Genomic DNA, 16053 nt, shown 5'->3' with positions numbered 1-16053 from the left:
GAATTGCTTCTAAATTGTGTAGATCATCCCGATGTTGTAGTTCTTGTTGTCCTTTCACTAGTAGAGAACAGGCCTAATGTCGCGGGCCGTAAGCCCCTTTTGTCGCGGGCGGGAAGCCGCGACAACGGAGGCGGGATAAAAGGTCCACCATTTTGTCGCGGGTCACTTACCACCCGCGACATATGGTCCACCACGTGGCAGGCGCGGGGCGCCCCAGGGGACACACCCTTTAGTCGCGGGCGGTATTACCACCCGCGACAAAAGGGCCTCTACGTGGCGCGCGCAGAACGCTGCTGCTTTAGGGTTTGAGGGGTGCAGCACTCCCCCCCCCCCCCCCCCCCGTTTGTTTCATTTTTTCATTTTAAAATAAAAGTTGCATATATTTATACGCTACTACAAGTTCTACACGTTCATTCATTATATATAGATCGAGGAAACAAATATTGGAAGCAAAAGTCTATTCGTAAATTCCCCTTACACACATACATGGAGCTCACTACTACCGGGACAAAAGCCCGTCGTATATTCGAACTAATACATGGGGATCATTTGTTGCGCCTATTTGGACTAAACAAGCCGTTATCGTCTATTACTTCTCTCATCAGAAGTCCCGCCAGTTCCTCCTTAATTCCTAGTATGTGTTCCTGTGGTTGGAGCTTCTCCCGCATGAAGTCGACCTATATAGGAAAATGAATATGATTATATCAATCTTGATAACGAAATATTGACGATAATAAATTAAAGTTGTGAATGTTATTGCTTACGTTGAATCTATTATCGTTGTGCTTCTCAGTGGTTAACATGCGAATGGACTCGCGAATTTACAAGGTTCCATTTCTAATACTGGCCAATCTAAGTCTATACCGAAGAAACCTTTAGTCAGACCCTACTTGATACCTAGGACTTTCCCTCTTTTGTTCCTGAGACCCAGGACAAGTCGTGGTCGATGCTAATGTATCCGCGGGATGTAGGGATGTTGTTGGCACCTGCCATGTGTTCTATTGTAGTGGACCGGGATGAGAAGCTTGTTACTACCATGCTAGCTAGGAAAAGGCCGATGATGGCTGGTAAAGCACACAACACATGCATGCAACTTGAAGGGGTGAAGGCCACTATGAAGTTGCCACCATTCATGTCCACCTTTGTTCTCAATAGGATGCGTGAGATAATCAAGAGAGCAGCGTGAGAACAAAAAAGGGGGTTCGAGGAGGGTGCACTTGAACAATGTTATGAAGAAGGTATTTGAGTTCTATTGTTCGGAGGTGTCCTCACAACATGTGTACAAGGAACTACGCAAGTGGAGAAGTAGGTGAATCCATGTCTCTAAGCTAAGAGAAACCAGAGCAATGTCGGTTCGGATGAGGACACATGCACCATTATCCTAGAGAACGAGCACTACAGAGGCCATGTCTCACACATGTTTTAGTTCATAACATGTCACATTTTCTAGTTCTTCTAACCTACCACTACTAACACACTATCACTCCCCTATCATAGGCTCACCCCAAGAATTCTAAGTACCTAAACCAGCCAATCGCCAAATAAAACTAGTTTTAGCAAACTTTCTCCTGTAGCCTTGCCACCGGCAAGTATTCGTGGGCTCTAGTGTGCTCCGAGTCTGAGTATGCATTGCGCTGACTACATAGAGACCCAAGAGTTTGAGACCTTCGTTGTTGATGGCGACTCTCAGTAGGCTCCTTCTCTTGGTGCTCGTGCTAGTGTTGCTGATAGTCTTGGTGGTGGCAGTAGAGTCTTGTTGATGCTGGTAAGAATAGGAAGAGGCCGAGCTTGGGAGAGGACAATGTGATACACATAACCTGCATGATCGAGGCCATGAAAAGCTGACGACGAGAAGCATGTGAAAGTTAGCGTTCAGTTGGATGTAGCATTGGCCTGGAATTAGGGCCCTCGGGATGTGCCATGGGTGTGTGGTGGCACCGCCGCTGCATGTACCCTCCTCGGCACCACCGGCTTCAGCACCTTCGGCCACTGGTTCAAAGCGAGCTCATCCTAATACCGCGGTGGACGAAACCAACCCCTCCCCACCTCGTGGCACTCTAGCTTCATGACCTTGCTTGTAGAGAGATAAACGTAACAACAATTTGAACATTCGTAGTTGGAATGCAACACATGATCAAACAGAAATGGGCAAGAGGATCATGCCAAAGCACGGATCACAAGTACAAGTACACACATCAGGCAGAATTGGTGCATTTCCCGATCTGGGTTGTACGCAAATTGTACATGCACACATCGGTAATGTCCAAATCGGGAAAATCCGATGAATTTGCTGAAATCTACTCGAATGCACATCGTATCTACTTGACTACTTCCATGGCTTGATTCTAGACTAAACGACACATAGTGAACTCTGGCTGCTCACCTAAGATGCAAAATCATCTGTCGTGAAAAAACCGTAACCCTCTTTCAATCCAGGGGTTGGAAGCTCTTATGGTGGAGAAATCGGGAGCTGGAATCACTGATGGTGTAGCACACCTCGGTGAAGTAGTCGCCACCCTCGTCGCATGCGGTATCTAGCAGACGGGCGTGGCCGCTTTCAGCTCCCTCCAGATTACGGTATGTGTCACGTCGCCACTTGTCAATCTGGCGAGCCCTCCATAATTCTTGCGGTGATTTGTTGCGGATGTCGAGGGCTTGCGCGACAGAGGTGTGAGAACGACGACCATGGAGGGAAACACCTAATGGGTTGAGGGACTTGGCTTTGGGCGGTGAGTAGGGAGAATGGGGAGCAAGGGGAAACGTCTCGTCTCCCACGCGTCCTAAAGCATGCAAACCCACGGCACGTAGCGCTTGGGAGCGCGTGTCCACTCGGAAACGGCCGTATCGAGCATGCCTTCCAGACCAACTTTTGTTAGAACTCGAGAAATTTCATGCAAACAGGACGACCAAATGCACAGATTCTGGTGGATTGGTAACCAAATACGCCCTAGTGTGAAGAGAAATGAAGGTGCGGTGTGTTTGACAGCATGGGGGTGAGATGTTGCAGATCTGCGAGACAGGCCGGTGGAGGAGCTCCCCGGCCGGCCGGCGGGGTCCAGGCACCAGGCAGCCGCTGCATTGGCAGTTTGCCACACATGGTGGATGGACCCCAAGAAAATCCTTGACTCAACGCAGCAGCGGCACGAGCGAAGCAGTGGAACACGAGGCCGGACAGGGTGGTGGGACGCGCGCCGCTGGCTTGCGATGCACTCAAAGGCAGGCAAGCCCTCCGAGCACGAGCCATTCGTACGTACGTTGCGCCCGGCGAAGCAACAGTAGCGCGGCATTCGTTCCCCACTGTACTACGTTGTGTAGGTAGAGCAAGCCGGAGTCGACGGCGCGCGACGTGAGTTTGCTGCTTCCCGGCCGCGCGTCAAACAGCGCGCCGCGCGGACCTCGCATCTGGTTTTCCTGCCGTGTCGTGTCGTCTTGGTTTGTTCTGTCGAGTGTCGAGTCCCAAGGCTCGGCCGCCGTCGTACCGTACGCCCGGCTCGGACATTCTCGCCAGCCTCGCGTTTATCTTCACTTGCTTGCCACGTAACCGGGCTCTTCCGTAATTTTTTTCGAAGGGACAGCCTGAGGCGACGCTTGCTTGCTGCCGCTGCCGGGGCGAACGAAATCTCGGGCGTCGGGTCAGTCAGGCGCGCGCGCCTTGCAAGAGAGGGAGGACAGACACCAGGCTACTCGCCCAGTGAGCAACAGACAGCGGCACCAACAGCTGCGACACAGCGAGACCGAGGGTCTCTTCGTCATTTCGAGTAGACTCTCTGCCTGCGGTCTCGCTCGCTCGCTGTGGTGGGATTTGGACTGTGACCCAGTGTACTCCTAACCAACAGTATCCGCTTTGACAAATCTTCACTTCATACGTGGGAGTATGCCATGAACGTGCATGTGGAGCCCACCCGTCAGGCGCCGCACGGTTTAGCGTTTGCGGTAGAAGAACGGCGACGTAGCCATCAGCGGGGTTGAGGTGGCGGCGGATGCGAGCGCACGCATCGGCACGTCCAAGCCGCTAAAACCATCCTTTTAACGCACGCTCGCACGTGTCGACCCAGCCAACCAAGTCCCCATCAAACAATCAACACAAACTACTGTATCATCAACCTAGCAGTTTGAGCGCCGCGATCTAAACGAACCAAGTCTGAGTCCACCTTAAAATCTGTCCGCACAGGTGCCACGGATCGCTCACGTGTTCTCAGCACCGCCGCCCGCATGGCCGCATCTACAATTTTCAGTCTCATTTTCTTATGTTAATTCTCAAATATTTGGTGAAAGTAGAATCAAGACATTTTCCAAAACTGTACGAAACTCAAATTTGAACAAATTTCAAAAGTAAAGAATTTTTAAATTGAAAAAAATTCGAATTCTAAAATCCACACTAAATTCTATTTTGACCAAATTTAAAAAATGGACAATTTTTTAGCATAATTTTTTCAAAGTTGAATGATTTTAAAATCAGAACAAAGTACAAATCCAAAGAAAAGAAAAACAGAAACAGCGGAGACCCGGAACCGGAAAACCAAATGGTTAGAATTGATGTCGCGCTAAACGGGGTACGATAGGGGCCATGGGTGGAGATGGCCCCCGTTTTCTGTTCGCAGGCCTAACCAAACAAATCAAAATTAAATGTGTGAGAGCATATCCACCGACGGCCACAATAGCGACCCATAGCCCTACCGGACTCCTCGGAACAAAAATGCCTCCTACCGGCGCCCCCAAAACAAGTCAGCACAACCAATAGAACAGACGGGAACCCAAGAACAGCTCAAACGGCTAGTGGCAAGTTGGGAGTGATGACACTCCAATCCTCATAGGATTTTGCGTGTGCGGCCCCCTTGCGAGCCAACACCATTACGTACCCTCTCCACACCTCCCGATTTGACTCGCACCATGTTGGATCGCCATCGTCACCTGATTGTTCAAGTTATTTGAATTCTTGTATTAATATTTTAATTTGCATGTCTAAATTTTTGTGCGAAACTATTTACATGTTTAAATTATTGTTTAGAACTATGTAGAATTTCGTAAGTTGGCAAAGAAAAATCATAATTTTAGGGGTTTGTCATATTGGAATCATCGGTGTGGGACGACCGTCTCTATACCAAGGAACACTTTGCATCAAACCGACGACTAGAACTTGTTGGTGAAGAATCTGAAATGAATCAGCAAGCTCTAAAGATGGACGAATAGTAGGGGCGTGATTGGGCGGTCGCAGCCCATTTGGGGCTCCCGGGGGATAGGCGCTTGGGGGCTAGGATGGATCCAAAAACCATGTTCTGCATTTCGGTTGATGTGTCGGGTCGCAACACTGGATGCATTTTGGGTCTGTTGATTGATAGCATGCGAGAATGCAGAAGTAGCTATGACAATGCAAGGTTGTGTGTTTGGTTCTAAACAGCCCAGGTTTCTGGTCACCTCTAATCTTCAGTGGTGAGCTTAATATAGCACACCACCATGACACAAAACATAGCATCATCACACACAAATGACGAAACAAATGAACTACGACAATACAAAACCGAGCCCTAGCTACGCCGAATAGCAATTATTGAGTTAACCTGGACTAGTAGTTTATGAGTTCGCCACTAGTGCTGGCACATAAACCTACGAATATCAGTCTAACATTATAGACCGGGGGATAGTTTAACAATGGCGATTAAGGGGAGTGCAAACCTTCTTCTTGTTGTTGTCGTCTTCTTGCTTCGTTGTCAACCGTAGACATCATTTCTATGTATCCACATTGACTGAACCTACTCGTTCCTCTTGTTCTTCCAAGCCTGGATGTCGCCATGGTTGACACCATGGCCACCCTCTACATCATCAGGAGTAACATCAACCTCGTCTGGACATAGTCATCCATACCCCAGCCTAAGATCTAGTTGTGAAGGATGTAACATGCAAGAACAAGCTTTACTTGATTGGAAAAATGTGGAATGGCTTCTGGTCAAGGATTTTGAACCTATTTTTTAATGCAGAGGCTAGATTGTCTAAGATTGAACAACTCTTCTGCATTATGTGGTTTGTTCCTTAGAGAGAACTCGTTCAGATGATACCTGATTTTCCTAAAGGGTGCGAGGATTCCAGGCCGACAAGCATAACCTGCATCTCTAAGGTGGAACTTACCATCCGGGAGATGTATGCCATCTGGTCTGCACCGGTTGTTTGTTACAATGATTGCATCATGGGCTGATCCTTCCTAACCAGCTAGCACATAAGTGAACTTCGGATCGAAATCAACAACAGTAAGCACATTCTGGCTGGTGTAGTGCTTCCTGCATCGATATGCTGGTGATTGGGATTTCGGCACTCTAGCAGTCACATGAGTACCATAAATTGCTCCAATATTGTCCTCGATGATAACAACAAACAGTCAAACTTTAGTGCATTGTGTTGTTCTCAAACAGTTTGCAATACAATATTTGTTCTCACTTTGAAGTATGGATACCATCTTTTGTTGTTTTGTATCTCGCTTGGTGTTTCACCAGAAGGTGGCTTGATCATCTCTTGCTTGAGCTCCCTAATTACATAAAGGACTTGGTTGAAATAGCGGGATATAGTCTCTAATCTCAATAGATCTCCTGAATGTGTTGTGCATAACTCCGAACTTCTGGTTATGTCCAACAACATGAAGAGACATAGCAGCTTGCTCTTCCACACATGTGCAGATGCTATAGTGCAACAAACCTCTCTCTCTTAACCTCTTAACTAGTTCATAGAAGGGGCTCTTCTCATCCTTATTATTTGAACAACCTCTACATCATTTGTGATGTAGATGAAGTCCAGATTGGCAATCATCTCTTGATTTCGGGCAAACATCGGATAATAAGCCATTGTATGATAGGCAGCTCGCATAACTGATCTGTTGTGGAGGAGGAGGATCCAAGCGTGAATCACAGCTACCAATGTTGCTTCCTGGTGGATTAGGCTCATCCATTCGTCCTAAGCTAATCGATCTAACATGAGTGTCTGCAAAATCTATCGTCCAAGCAAAAGAAAAACAAAAACAGCTGAGATCCGGAACCGGAAAACCAAATGACTAGAATTGATGTCGCGCTAAACGGGTCGTAGCCCATTAGCCACCTTCGATGTGCAATAGGGGCCACGGGTGGACATGCCCCCTTTTTCTATTCACATGCCTACCAAACAAATCAAAATTAAATGTGCCAGAGCATATCCACCGATGGCCACAATAGTGACCCCATAGCCCTATCGGACTCCTCGGCACAAAACTGCCTCCCACCGGCGTGCCCAAAACATGTCAACACAACCAATAGAATAGACGACAACCCCAGAACAACTCAAACGGCTAGTGGCAGGTTGGAAGTGATGACACTCCAATTGACAAGGGGGGTCCTCAGCAATGCCCACCATGAGGGGCTTAGGGTCGACGGAATCCTGCAGGTTAGCACGAGACATGGGATACCAAACGAGCGATGAGCGGGATTTACCTAGGTTCGGGGCTCTCGATGAGGTAAAACCCTTACTCCTGCTTGTCTGATCTTAATTATTGGTGAAAAAGGTTACAATGGGGCAGCCGATAGACTGCGTGGTGGTGATCTCGCCGGGAGACAAGGTTTATAGGGCTTGGTGTATGCGGGATTGTATGTGATTGTGTGTGTAAGATCCGGCATGCCCTCTCCTAGCCTTTATATAGGAGGCCAGGTTCCGAGAGTCTTGCACGGATTTGACTAGGTTACAGCAAGATATAATATATCCTTCCCTTAATTCGACTAGGTTACAGCAAGGAGGTAGGCTAATGTCGCGTACCCGAGGGTAATGCCCACATTAGTAGCCCCCGAGTGACTAGCCGAAGCAAAGCTTCGGGCAGGGACTAAAGTTTCCATCATCCGAATATCTTGATCATCCGAAGAATGTTGAATCTTGTGCTTGATGTAGAGTAAGTTATATTTTATCGGGTGCGCGACCAGCGTTTTCGATGGGAGTATCCCCCGAGTCTATGGGCGGGTACTTGCAACCGTGCGTAGACTCAAGTTGTACTACTCGAAGAACCTAACACTGATGTCGATGTTTTCGAATCCTTTCCATCATCCGATGCTTTTATATCTATCGGGTCTTCAGAAAAGCTACATGCTCGAGAGAAGCCTGAACGTACGTAAGGGATGTAGTAACGAGCCTAGTTTCACTCGGTAGATCAAGAATGGTTAACTGCCAGAGCAAAACACCGTTACTCTACACAGATTCGAGTCCCCGGGCTCAAACCTAGATTGTTAGAACCTTTGAGTCCGTTCTTTTTATCGACGAGGCTTTCATCTTTTTATCGGGTGCGCAGCCAGCGCTCCCGATGGGAGTAGCCCCCGAGCCTGTGGATGAGTGTGAAGTAGTTATGTACAGGTTGTAAATTGCTGAGTCGGATATCGTAGATTTCTTTGAGTTCCGAGAATATTTGGGTGCTCCGTTACATAGGATACGATGATTTTGATGATGTCACCAGCGGCATGGCAACCCCTGCGGTTCGACTGACTGACGGGACGTTTGAAAGTGCATAGTGCATTGTCATGCCCTCACAGTTAAATACAATAGTAACTTTATCTTATCATAGCATGCATTGTCATGCCCTCACAATTATCAATTGACCAACTGTAATTTGTTCACCCAACACATGTTATTTGAAGAGTTACCACTAGGGTAGATAACTGGAAACCCCGGTCCTTCTGTCATCATCATTGCTCTACAGTCAACTACGCACTGGAATATTTTGCGGTGTCATCTCCTCTGTGTTACTGCTACTGCTGCTGTGTTACTATTGTCACTGCTCTCATATTACTATTGCTTTCACATCACCCCTGTTACTAGCGCTTTTCTAGGTGTAGCTGAATTGACGACTCCGTTGTTAAGGCTTATAAGTATTCTTTACCTCCCCTTGTGTACAATCAATAAATTTGGATTTTACTTCTCTCGAAGACTGTTGCGATCCCCTATACTTGTGGGTCATCAAGACACTCAAGCCTTAGCGTCACCATTGAGAGGGTTTTTGCTGCATTGAAGAGCAGGTTCAAGGTCCTTGACCAGAACCGTTCCACACGTTTGACACTCAAGTAAAGCTAGTCCTTGCTTGCTGCATTGAAGAACAGGTTCAAAGGTCCTTGACCAGAAACCGTTCCACACGTTTGACACTCAAGTAAAGCTAGTCCTTGTTTGCTGCATTGAAGAACAGGTTCAAGGTCCTTGAGCAGAAACCGTTCCACACGTTTGACACTCAAGTAAAGCTAGTTCTTGCTTGTTGCATTCTTCACAACTGGATCCTAGGTTGGGGCGATGATGAGTTCTTCGAAGAGGTTGTCGCTTTTGATGAAGTAGAGACCGGCCATGGCGTGGACGCAGACGACAATGATGCCTGGTAGGTGAAGAGGCAAGAGAGGGCAGACGCAATGTGTGAAGCCAGAGGCAACACCACTATCCGAGAAGAAGTGAAGAAGTGAAGAAGAAGAAGAAGAACCCCCTATGATCTCATGTTTCTCGAACCCCTTTTCGATCCCCGTATGTTGAACGACCCCGTTATGATAAACTGTAATTCGAAGTAGCTAGGGAGTATCGTGTTATGAACTACCATTCGTAGTAGGTAGGGCTGATTTCGTGAACTGCTATGCTTCGTAAGTTTGCAACTACTATGAAATGTGATTTATGTGTGATGGAAGGTGAGAGCATGGTAAGTCTACCCATTGTAGATAAGAGGTAACCTTCGGCATGCTTGGATCGTACCAAACATGCCTAATTTCATCTCCATTGAGATTTCGGGTTGGCTGCAGGCAAACAAACAGAAAGACCTTTTCGGTCCAGCCGATGCAGCCCGGCCTACCAAACAACATGTCAATTACGTCCCGTAGCTCGTTCTGTACGCGCAAATATGCTTAAATGCACCACTGCATCAATAACCGAGCCCAGGCTACCAAACGCGCCCCAAACTGCCCCGTCCTAGATAACTAGACAGAGAGATTGCGGCCGAAGATGGTTTGCAGCCAAAGAAATCCTAGGCAAATAAAGCTGCGAGTGTATAGGGGTAGAAGAAAGCACAAGTACTGTACTAGCACTGCACGTCCTTGCGATCCAACCAGAGATGGGGGGAGATGCGTTCCGGACCAGACCGATGTAGTACCTAGCTAGTACCTCGCTCGGCCTTCTTCTTCAAACCAAATCAAAAGATAGGGGGCCAGTGTTGGAAAGACAAGAAAAGAGAATTCCCCATCTCCTTCGTCCCCAAAAGGACCACCCTCCATGCTCTCAGCTAAAGGAGAGGAGGCCTCGCTCGTCTTCAACCTCCAAAAGAATAGTAGACACAAAGGGAGGAAACACGCCGTCTTTTCATGTATCCTTCCTGCCCTTCCTCCCTTCTTGCTCAACACTACATACAACATGCCCGGTTCTTTGTAAGCTGCAAAGAAAGCACATTCTGCCACGATCGCGGCCGTGTGCTCGATCATGTTTTTGTTTCATAAAAATTACAAAGTGTATGTATAATAGCAAAATTTACATTTGCATTTTGAACTTTGTCGCCCTGGGTCCTGGCGACTGAAAGTGAAAGGTGGATAGTCAAAAAAGCCCGAGGGAAAAGAGGATTTCGCAGGGGAGGCCACGCCCACGCCCACCATGCGCTCGCTCGCCTGCGTCTGTCTGCACTCTGCAGCTCTGCAGCAGCGCACGCAGCGGAGCAGTAGGACGGACGCTGCCTGCGCTTCCCACGAGAAAAGAGCCGCAAGTTTAACAACCCCTAAGCAAAGCCAGCTTTTTTTCCTCATAAATAAATAAAATACAATCGCCCGCTCCCTTTTGTCAGGGCGCTGATGGATGGCCTCTTGACCGCGCGAGCCCAACGGGCCCGCATGTACGATCTGGTTTATAGCCCAAGCCACGCTAATCTCGCTACCAGAAAATCCCAGTTATAATCTGCTACTGCATTGTATTAGGAAACACCAGTAAATCATCCGTCAGAAGAAAAAAAAGGAAGTTAATGTTGGGGCGCTGTGCCTGTCCCTCTGCCGCATTTAATTGCGCGACGACCGACGCCGCGCCGAGCCTCGTAACGGAAGGAAGAAAGGAAGGCCAGCAAATCGCGGCGCGGCCCGTTTCGCTTCGGGAACCGGCGCTCGCTCGCTCCAAACATCGCCGGCCGCCCGCCGGCCGCCAGTGGCTAGTGGCGCGTCGTTTCATTGATCTGCCTGTCGTCTCCTTCCCTCGAAATGAATGAAGAAAAAACACCGCTCAAATCTTTCAGACATCACGGGCTCTAATCAAACCACGACGTCAAGGCGAGGCAAGGCAAATGTTTTTTGGAGGAGACAACTGCTGCTGATTTACTCATTACTCGATATCGCTAATTACTGATAACTTACTCGGCCTCACATTCCTTTTCTTTCCTCAAGACTCGAGAACTCTCATCATCACTCTAAACCCCCGACGGCGAGGATTCTTCTTCTTCCCCGCCGGGGCAGTACACTAGGCTGCCGAAACGAACGATAGAACACGCTGGCTATCTACTGGAAAGCGAGAAAAAAGAACGAATGCAAACAAAATTGACCGGACTAGGCGCCTAATCCGGTGTTTTACAGTTGTTGTTCCGCGGACTAGATGCCGGGGAGAGGGTCGATCTGGAACAGGTCGGTGATGTCTTCAAAGAACTCGTCCGCCTGCCGCAGCGCCGACGGGGACGGCGGGTACAGTAGCTGCTGCTGCTGCTGCTGGGAGTCGGATAGCGAGGAGGAGCTGGTGTTGTTGTCGCTGGAGAAGGTGAAGGGCTCCTCGGGGAGGTTGGAGAGGAAGTCCATGGGCTCCGCCGCGAAGTCGGTGAGGAGGTCGAAGTCGCTGTAGAGGGGCAGGAGCTCGCCGGTGAAGTAGGAGCAGCCGAAGAGGCTGCCGCTCGACTCGTCCGTCTCCGGTGTCGGGGCAGAGGGAGACGACGGCGGCTTCTTGTTGTTGCAGGTGTTGTTGTCGTCCGTGGCGGTTGCCAGGGCGGAGGGAGGGCAGGAGCGGAGGACGGAGGTCGGGGAAGCCGCGGCGACGTGCGACGACTCCTCCTCGCACGAGTCGTAGGAGGTGGCGGAGGAGAAGCCGTTCTTGGACAGCGCGGGCGGCTGCGCGGCCACCACCTCCTCCTCGGCGCCCTCGCCGCGGCGGAAGTTGACGGTGGCGTCGGGCCCGCGCAGCTTGATGGCGGCGGAGTCGTAGCACCGGGCGGCCTCCTCGGCGGTGTCGAAGGTGCCGAGCCAGACCCTCACGCGCTTCCAGGGGTCGCGGATCTCCGCCGCGTACTTGCCCCAGGGCCGGCGCCTGACGCCGCGGAACCGCCGCTCGCCGCCGCCCGCCTCCGCCTTGCGCTTCCGCACGGGGGCCGCGGGCTTGGCCGGCGTGGTCCCGAACGAGGACGACGCGGCCGACGCCCGGCTCGCCGGGAACACGGCCTCCTCCTTGACCGGCGCCGGCTGCAGCCGGATCTCCTGCACGTACCGCTTGACGCGGCGGCGCTCGACGGCGCCGTCCTCGTCGCTGGACGAGTCGGTGGCGTCCACGTCGTCGCAGAACACGCGCACCGTCCGGGGCCCGGCGAACCGCACCTTGCCCGCGGACGACGGCGCGGGCACGGTGCGGGAGGTGACCTGCACGTGCTCCGTCCGCTTCACCGCCACGAAACTCTCCTCCTCCATGGCATACATCGCAGGATCCCCCTCTAAAACTCCAATCGCATTTGCTTTCCGCCACAAACACCGCCGCCTAAACCCCTCAAAGATTCCTTGCTAAACCCCACAGCGGACGGCGCAAAGACACCGCCGCCGCCGGTTAGAGCACGAGGAACTCCGGGAGCGCGGTGGTGGAGATGGAAAGGTGGCGACTTTGGGGCTGGGAGGGGAGGCGATGAGGTGTTTGTTGTTGTTGAGATTTTTGGGGTGTGTGGGGGACGGCGAGGAGGAAGGAAGAAGAGAGAAGAATGGTGTGGGTGTGTGCGGGGGACGTGCGTCTTGTTGTTTGATGCTTGAGTCCGGCTGGGCGGTCCACTTTTATAGGATTGCGGGAGCCCATTTCCGGAAACAAGGAACTTTTTTTTATTCGCCACCCTCTCTCTATTCCTTTTTATTATTATTTCCCCTACCTCCTGCCTCCCTTCCCATGTCAACTTTTCACCTCAATTCAGTTTTAGAAAGAAAGAAACACGAGATCAAATCTTTTTCTCTATATCGTAAAAATAAATGCGGCTGCCTGGGTACAGCAGTACGGTACATTTTACTGGCACCCCAAAACATTTCACGCAGGCAGTAATTTCCGGCGGGCCCCGCGTGGGATGGAACTGGCGGTCCAGCGAATCGGTCATGTGTTCCCATCGCACGGCTAGCGGCTCATGCTTACCGCGGGCCCACCTCTCAGGGGCACAAAGGGAAAATACTAGCCTGTCACGCGGCCACCCGACTGGCGTGCACGCGGCCCCGCGTGTCAGCTGCGCGCTTCTGCCTGGGCTCACGTGACCCGCCGAGGCTTAATTGTGCGTGCTGAAATCATTTTTGGGTGACAAAAAAAAATACCCCTCTAAAACCTCGGTTAAGTTGGAGGGTGACGTCATCTGATTTTGGTTAGAGATATTTTAGCCTTGTTTGCCGATGGGCTGCTTGGGTGCCAAGGCAAAAGCGTGCCTATCCCGATCCAATGGCTGACCATGCAACTCATTTCTTCAGCCACAAAATAGGGGTGTACTACATTGTACATTCTACGCATGGGAGCAACGGATCGTATCCAAGAGTCACGGAGATGAATACTCGCGATGTTTTCTTTTTTTTGGAAGACAAAGTCCACGAACCGAAATTACTCTTGACCCCCCAAAATTTTCTGGCCAGACACAAAAATAAATCGTGGCACCTTTAATCATTTGACTTTATTGGGGTGGGAATTTATGTTAGGAGATCTCAGCATATATCCTGGGGTAAATCTCAGCGCGTAATTCCACTCCCTTCCAACAGGTATTCATACACTGCCTCCCATCATATTACAGCTGCATTTGTTCTTGCATGATCGAGCAGTAATTGGAATTTGCTGGAACGAATCTACCATTAATTTCTACAATTATGACTTCTACAAATAAAAAAAAAATGAACGGATACAAATGGTCCTTGGGTGGTAGAAAATTTTGAGTTGGCAAAACCCACGTTGCAAAATGTAGCAAGAGGGCCGTTGGTGCTTGATACAGCGAGCTGGCACTTTTGAATTTTAGATTTCAAAAATAGGCGGTGAATAACTACTCTACGCGTGGAAAAGAAAATTGATTCTGGTGAAAAGTTTTAACTCGGTCCTTCTATACCATTATTCCATGCTAAAACTATAAATGGGTCATATTTTATTTCCTTATTGGGTATAACATGCGGGCCCTCGTGTCCACCCATGCACACCGCCACGTGCAAACGCCACACGCACGCCGCCGCGTAGACACGTGCACTCAAACTCATTCACATATTTACATGTTCGAAGATCGAGTAGCGGAGGTTAAGTATTGATGAAGCCATCACAAAACATGTTTTGCTATGTCGTTTACAGGTCACATGATAACCCGGACGCACGAGGGCAGCCACGCTTTGCATCCCTAGTAAGTAACGCGTGGCACTGGTAACGTATTCAACATGTCGGTTTCCAAATAAATGTACTTTGTTCGCTACACAAAAATAATACGCTTACGACAAATGTAGTTCTACTTAATTATGACATCGGTTACGACTCGAAGAACGTGTGCGTCTCTCTCCCTCCAGTTGTTCGGAGGTAGACCTACGCAGTAGCCTTGTTTTCATTTGATGGCGGGAAATTCCGATGACCTATCTTGCCATCCAACGTTTTCTTAGCGTCACTCGATGAGGTAGGTGGTCCAATTTGTCGGTTGCAAATAGAGGAGAAAGTGTTAGCTCACTCCTTTCTAACCATTATTACCATGCTATAAAATTAGAAAGGATTATTTTTTTTCAATGTTTAGTATAGCATGTAAAACCTCGGGTGACCGCACACGCATGATGTCCACGTGCACACCCTCACGCATACATGCACACTCGAAATCACTTACATGTTTACACATTTGAAGATAGACTAGTAGAGCTTACAAATTGATGAATCACCATAAACATGCTTTGCTATCGGTGTGTATCGCCAATTAGCCAATGATAACTTGGACGCATTATATCAGTATAGGATATAACATGCCTCTTGTCCGCCCGCACACACGCCTACGTGTGTATGCCTACACACACCAAAACACAGACACTCAAATTCATTCACATGTTTACACGTTTGAAGGTTGAGTAGTGGAGCTTAAGTATTGATTAATACATCGGAAACATGGTTTGCTATATCGCTTACAAGTTACATTATAACCCACACGCACGAGGGGGCAGCCATGATTTGCATCCCTACTAAGTAACGCATCGCACTACTTGCACTAGTGACACATTAAACATGTCAGTTGAAAAATGAATGTATTTTTCTCTCTACACAAAAATAACACGCTACCGACGAATATAGTTCTAATTAATTATGTCATCGGTTACGACTTCAGAATACATGAGCGGCTCCATCCCGTTATTCAGAGTTAAAACTACGCACTAGCCTTGTTTTCATGTGATGAGGCGGTAAATTCTCATGCCCTATCTTTCCCTCCAACTTTTTTTAAAATTTTACTCGCCCAGACAAGTGGTCCCATTTATCAGTTGCAAATAAAGGTGAAATTGTGAGCTCATTCCTTTCTTACCGTTATTTCTATGCTATAGAATTAGAAATGAGTCCTTTTTAATATTGTGTATGACAAGCAATCTTTCGGGTGACCGCACATTCATGCGTCCACGTGCACACCCACGCGTATACATGCACAGTCGAACTCTCTCACATGTTTACACATTTGAAGACTGGGTAGCAGAGCTTACGAATTGATGAAGTCACCATAAACATCCTTTGCTATCGATTTGTATCATCTACCAATAATTGAATGATAATTTGGACGCACGAGGGCCTCCATGGTTTCGATCCTTATTATTTCTAGTGAAAGTCTGTACTCATTCCTTTCACATCATTATTTACATG

General features: G+C 48.9%; 1 protein-coding gene across 1 annotated transcript; it reads right to left on the bottom strand.

The window, feature by feature from the left end:
- Positions 1–11579: 11579 nt before the first annotated feature.
- On the bottom strand, positions 11580–12665 carry LOC124660539 (ethylene-responsive transcription factor CRF1-like). The gene has a single exon (XM_047198364.1). The coding sequence runs from the start codon at positions 12663–12665 to the stop codon at positions 11580–11582; it is 1086 nt and encodes a 361-aa protein (XP_047054320.1).
- Between the last annotated feature and the right edge of the window lie 3388 nt (positions 12666–16053).

This window comes from Lolium rigidum, chromosome 6 (assembly GCF_022539505.1).
Source record: "Lolium rigidum isolate FL_2022 chromosome 6, APGP_CSIRO_Lrig_0.1, whole genome shotgun sequence".
In the NCBI taxonomy this organism is placed as follows: Eukaryota; Viridiplantae; Streptophyta; class Magnoliopsida; order Poales; family Poaceae; genus Lolium; species Lolium rigidum.
Note: the sequence above shows the minus strand (reverse complement) of the source record. Positions and strands in the feature narration are given on the sequence as shown.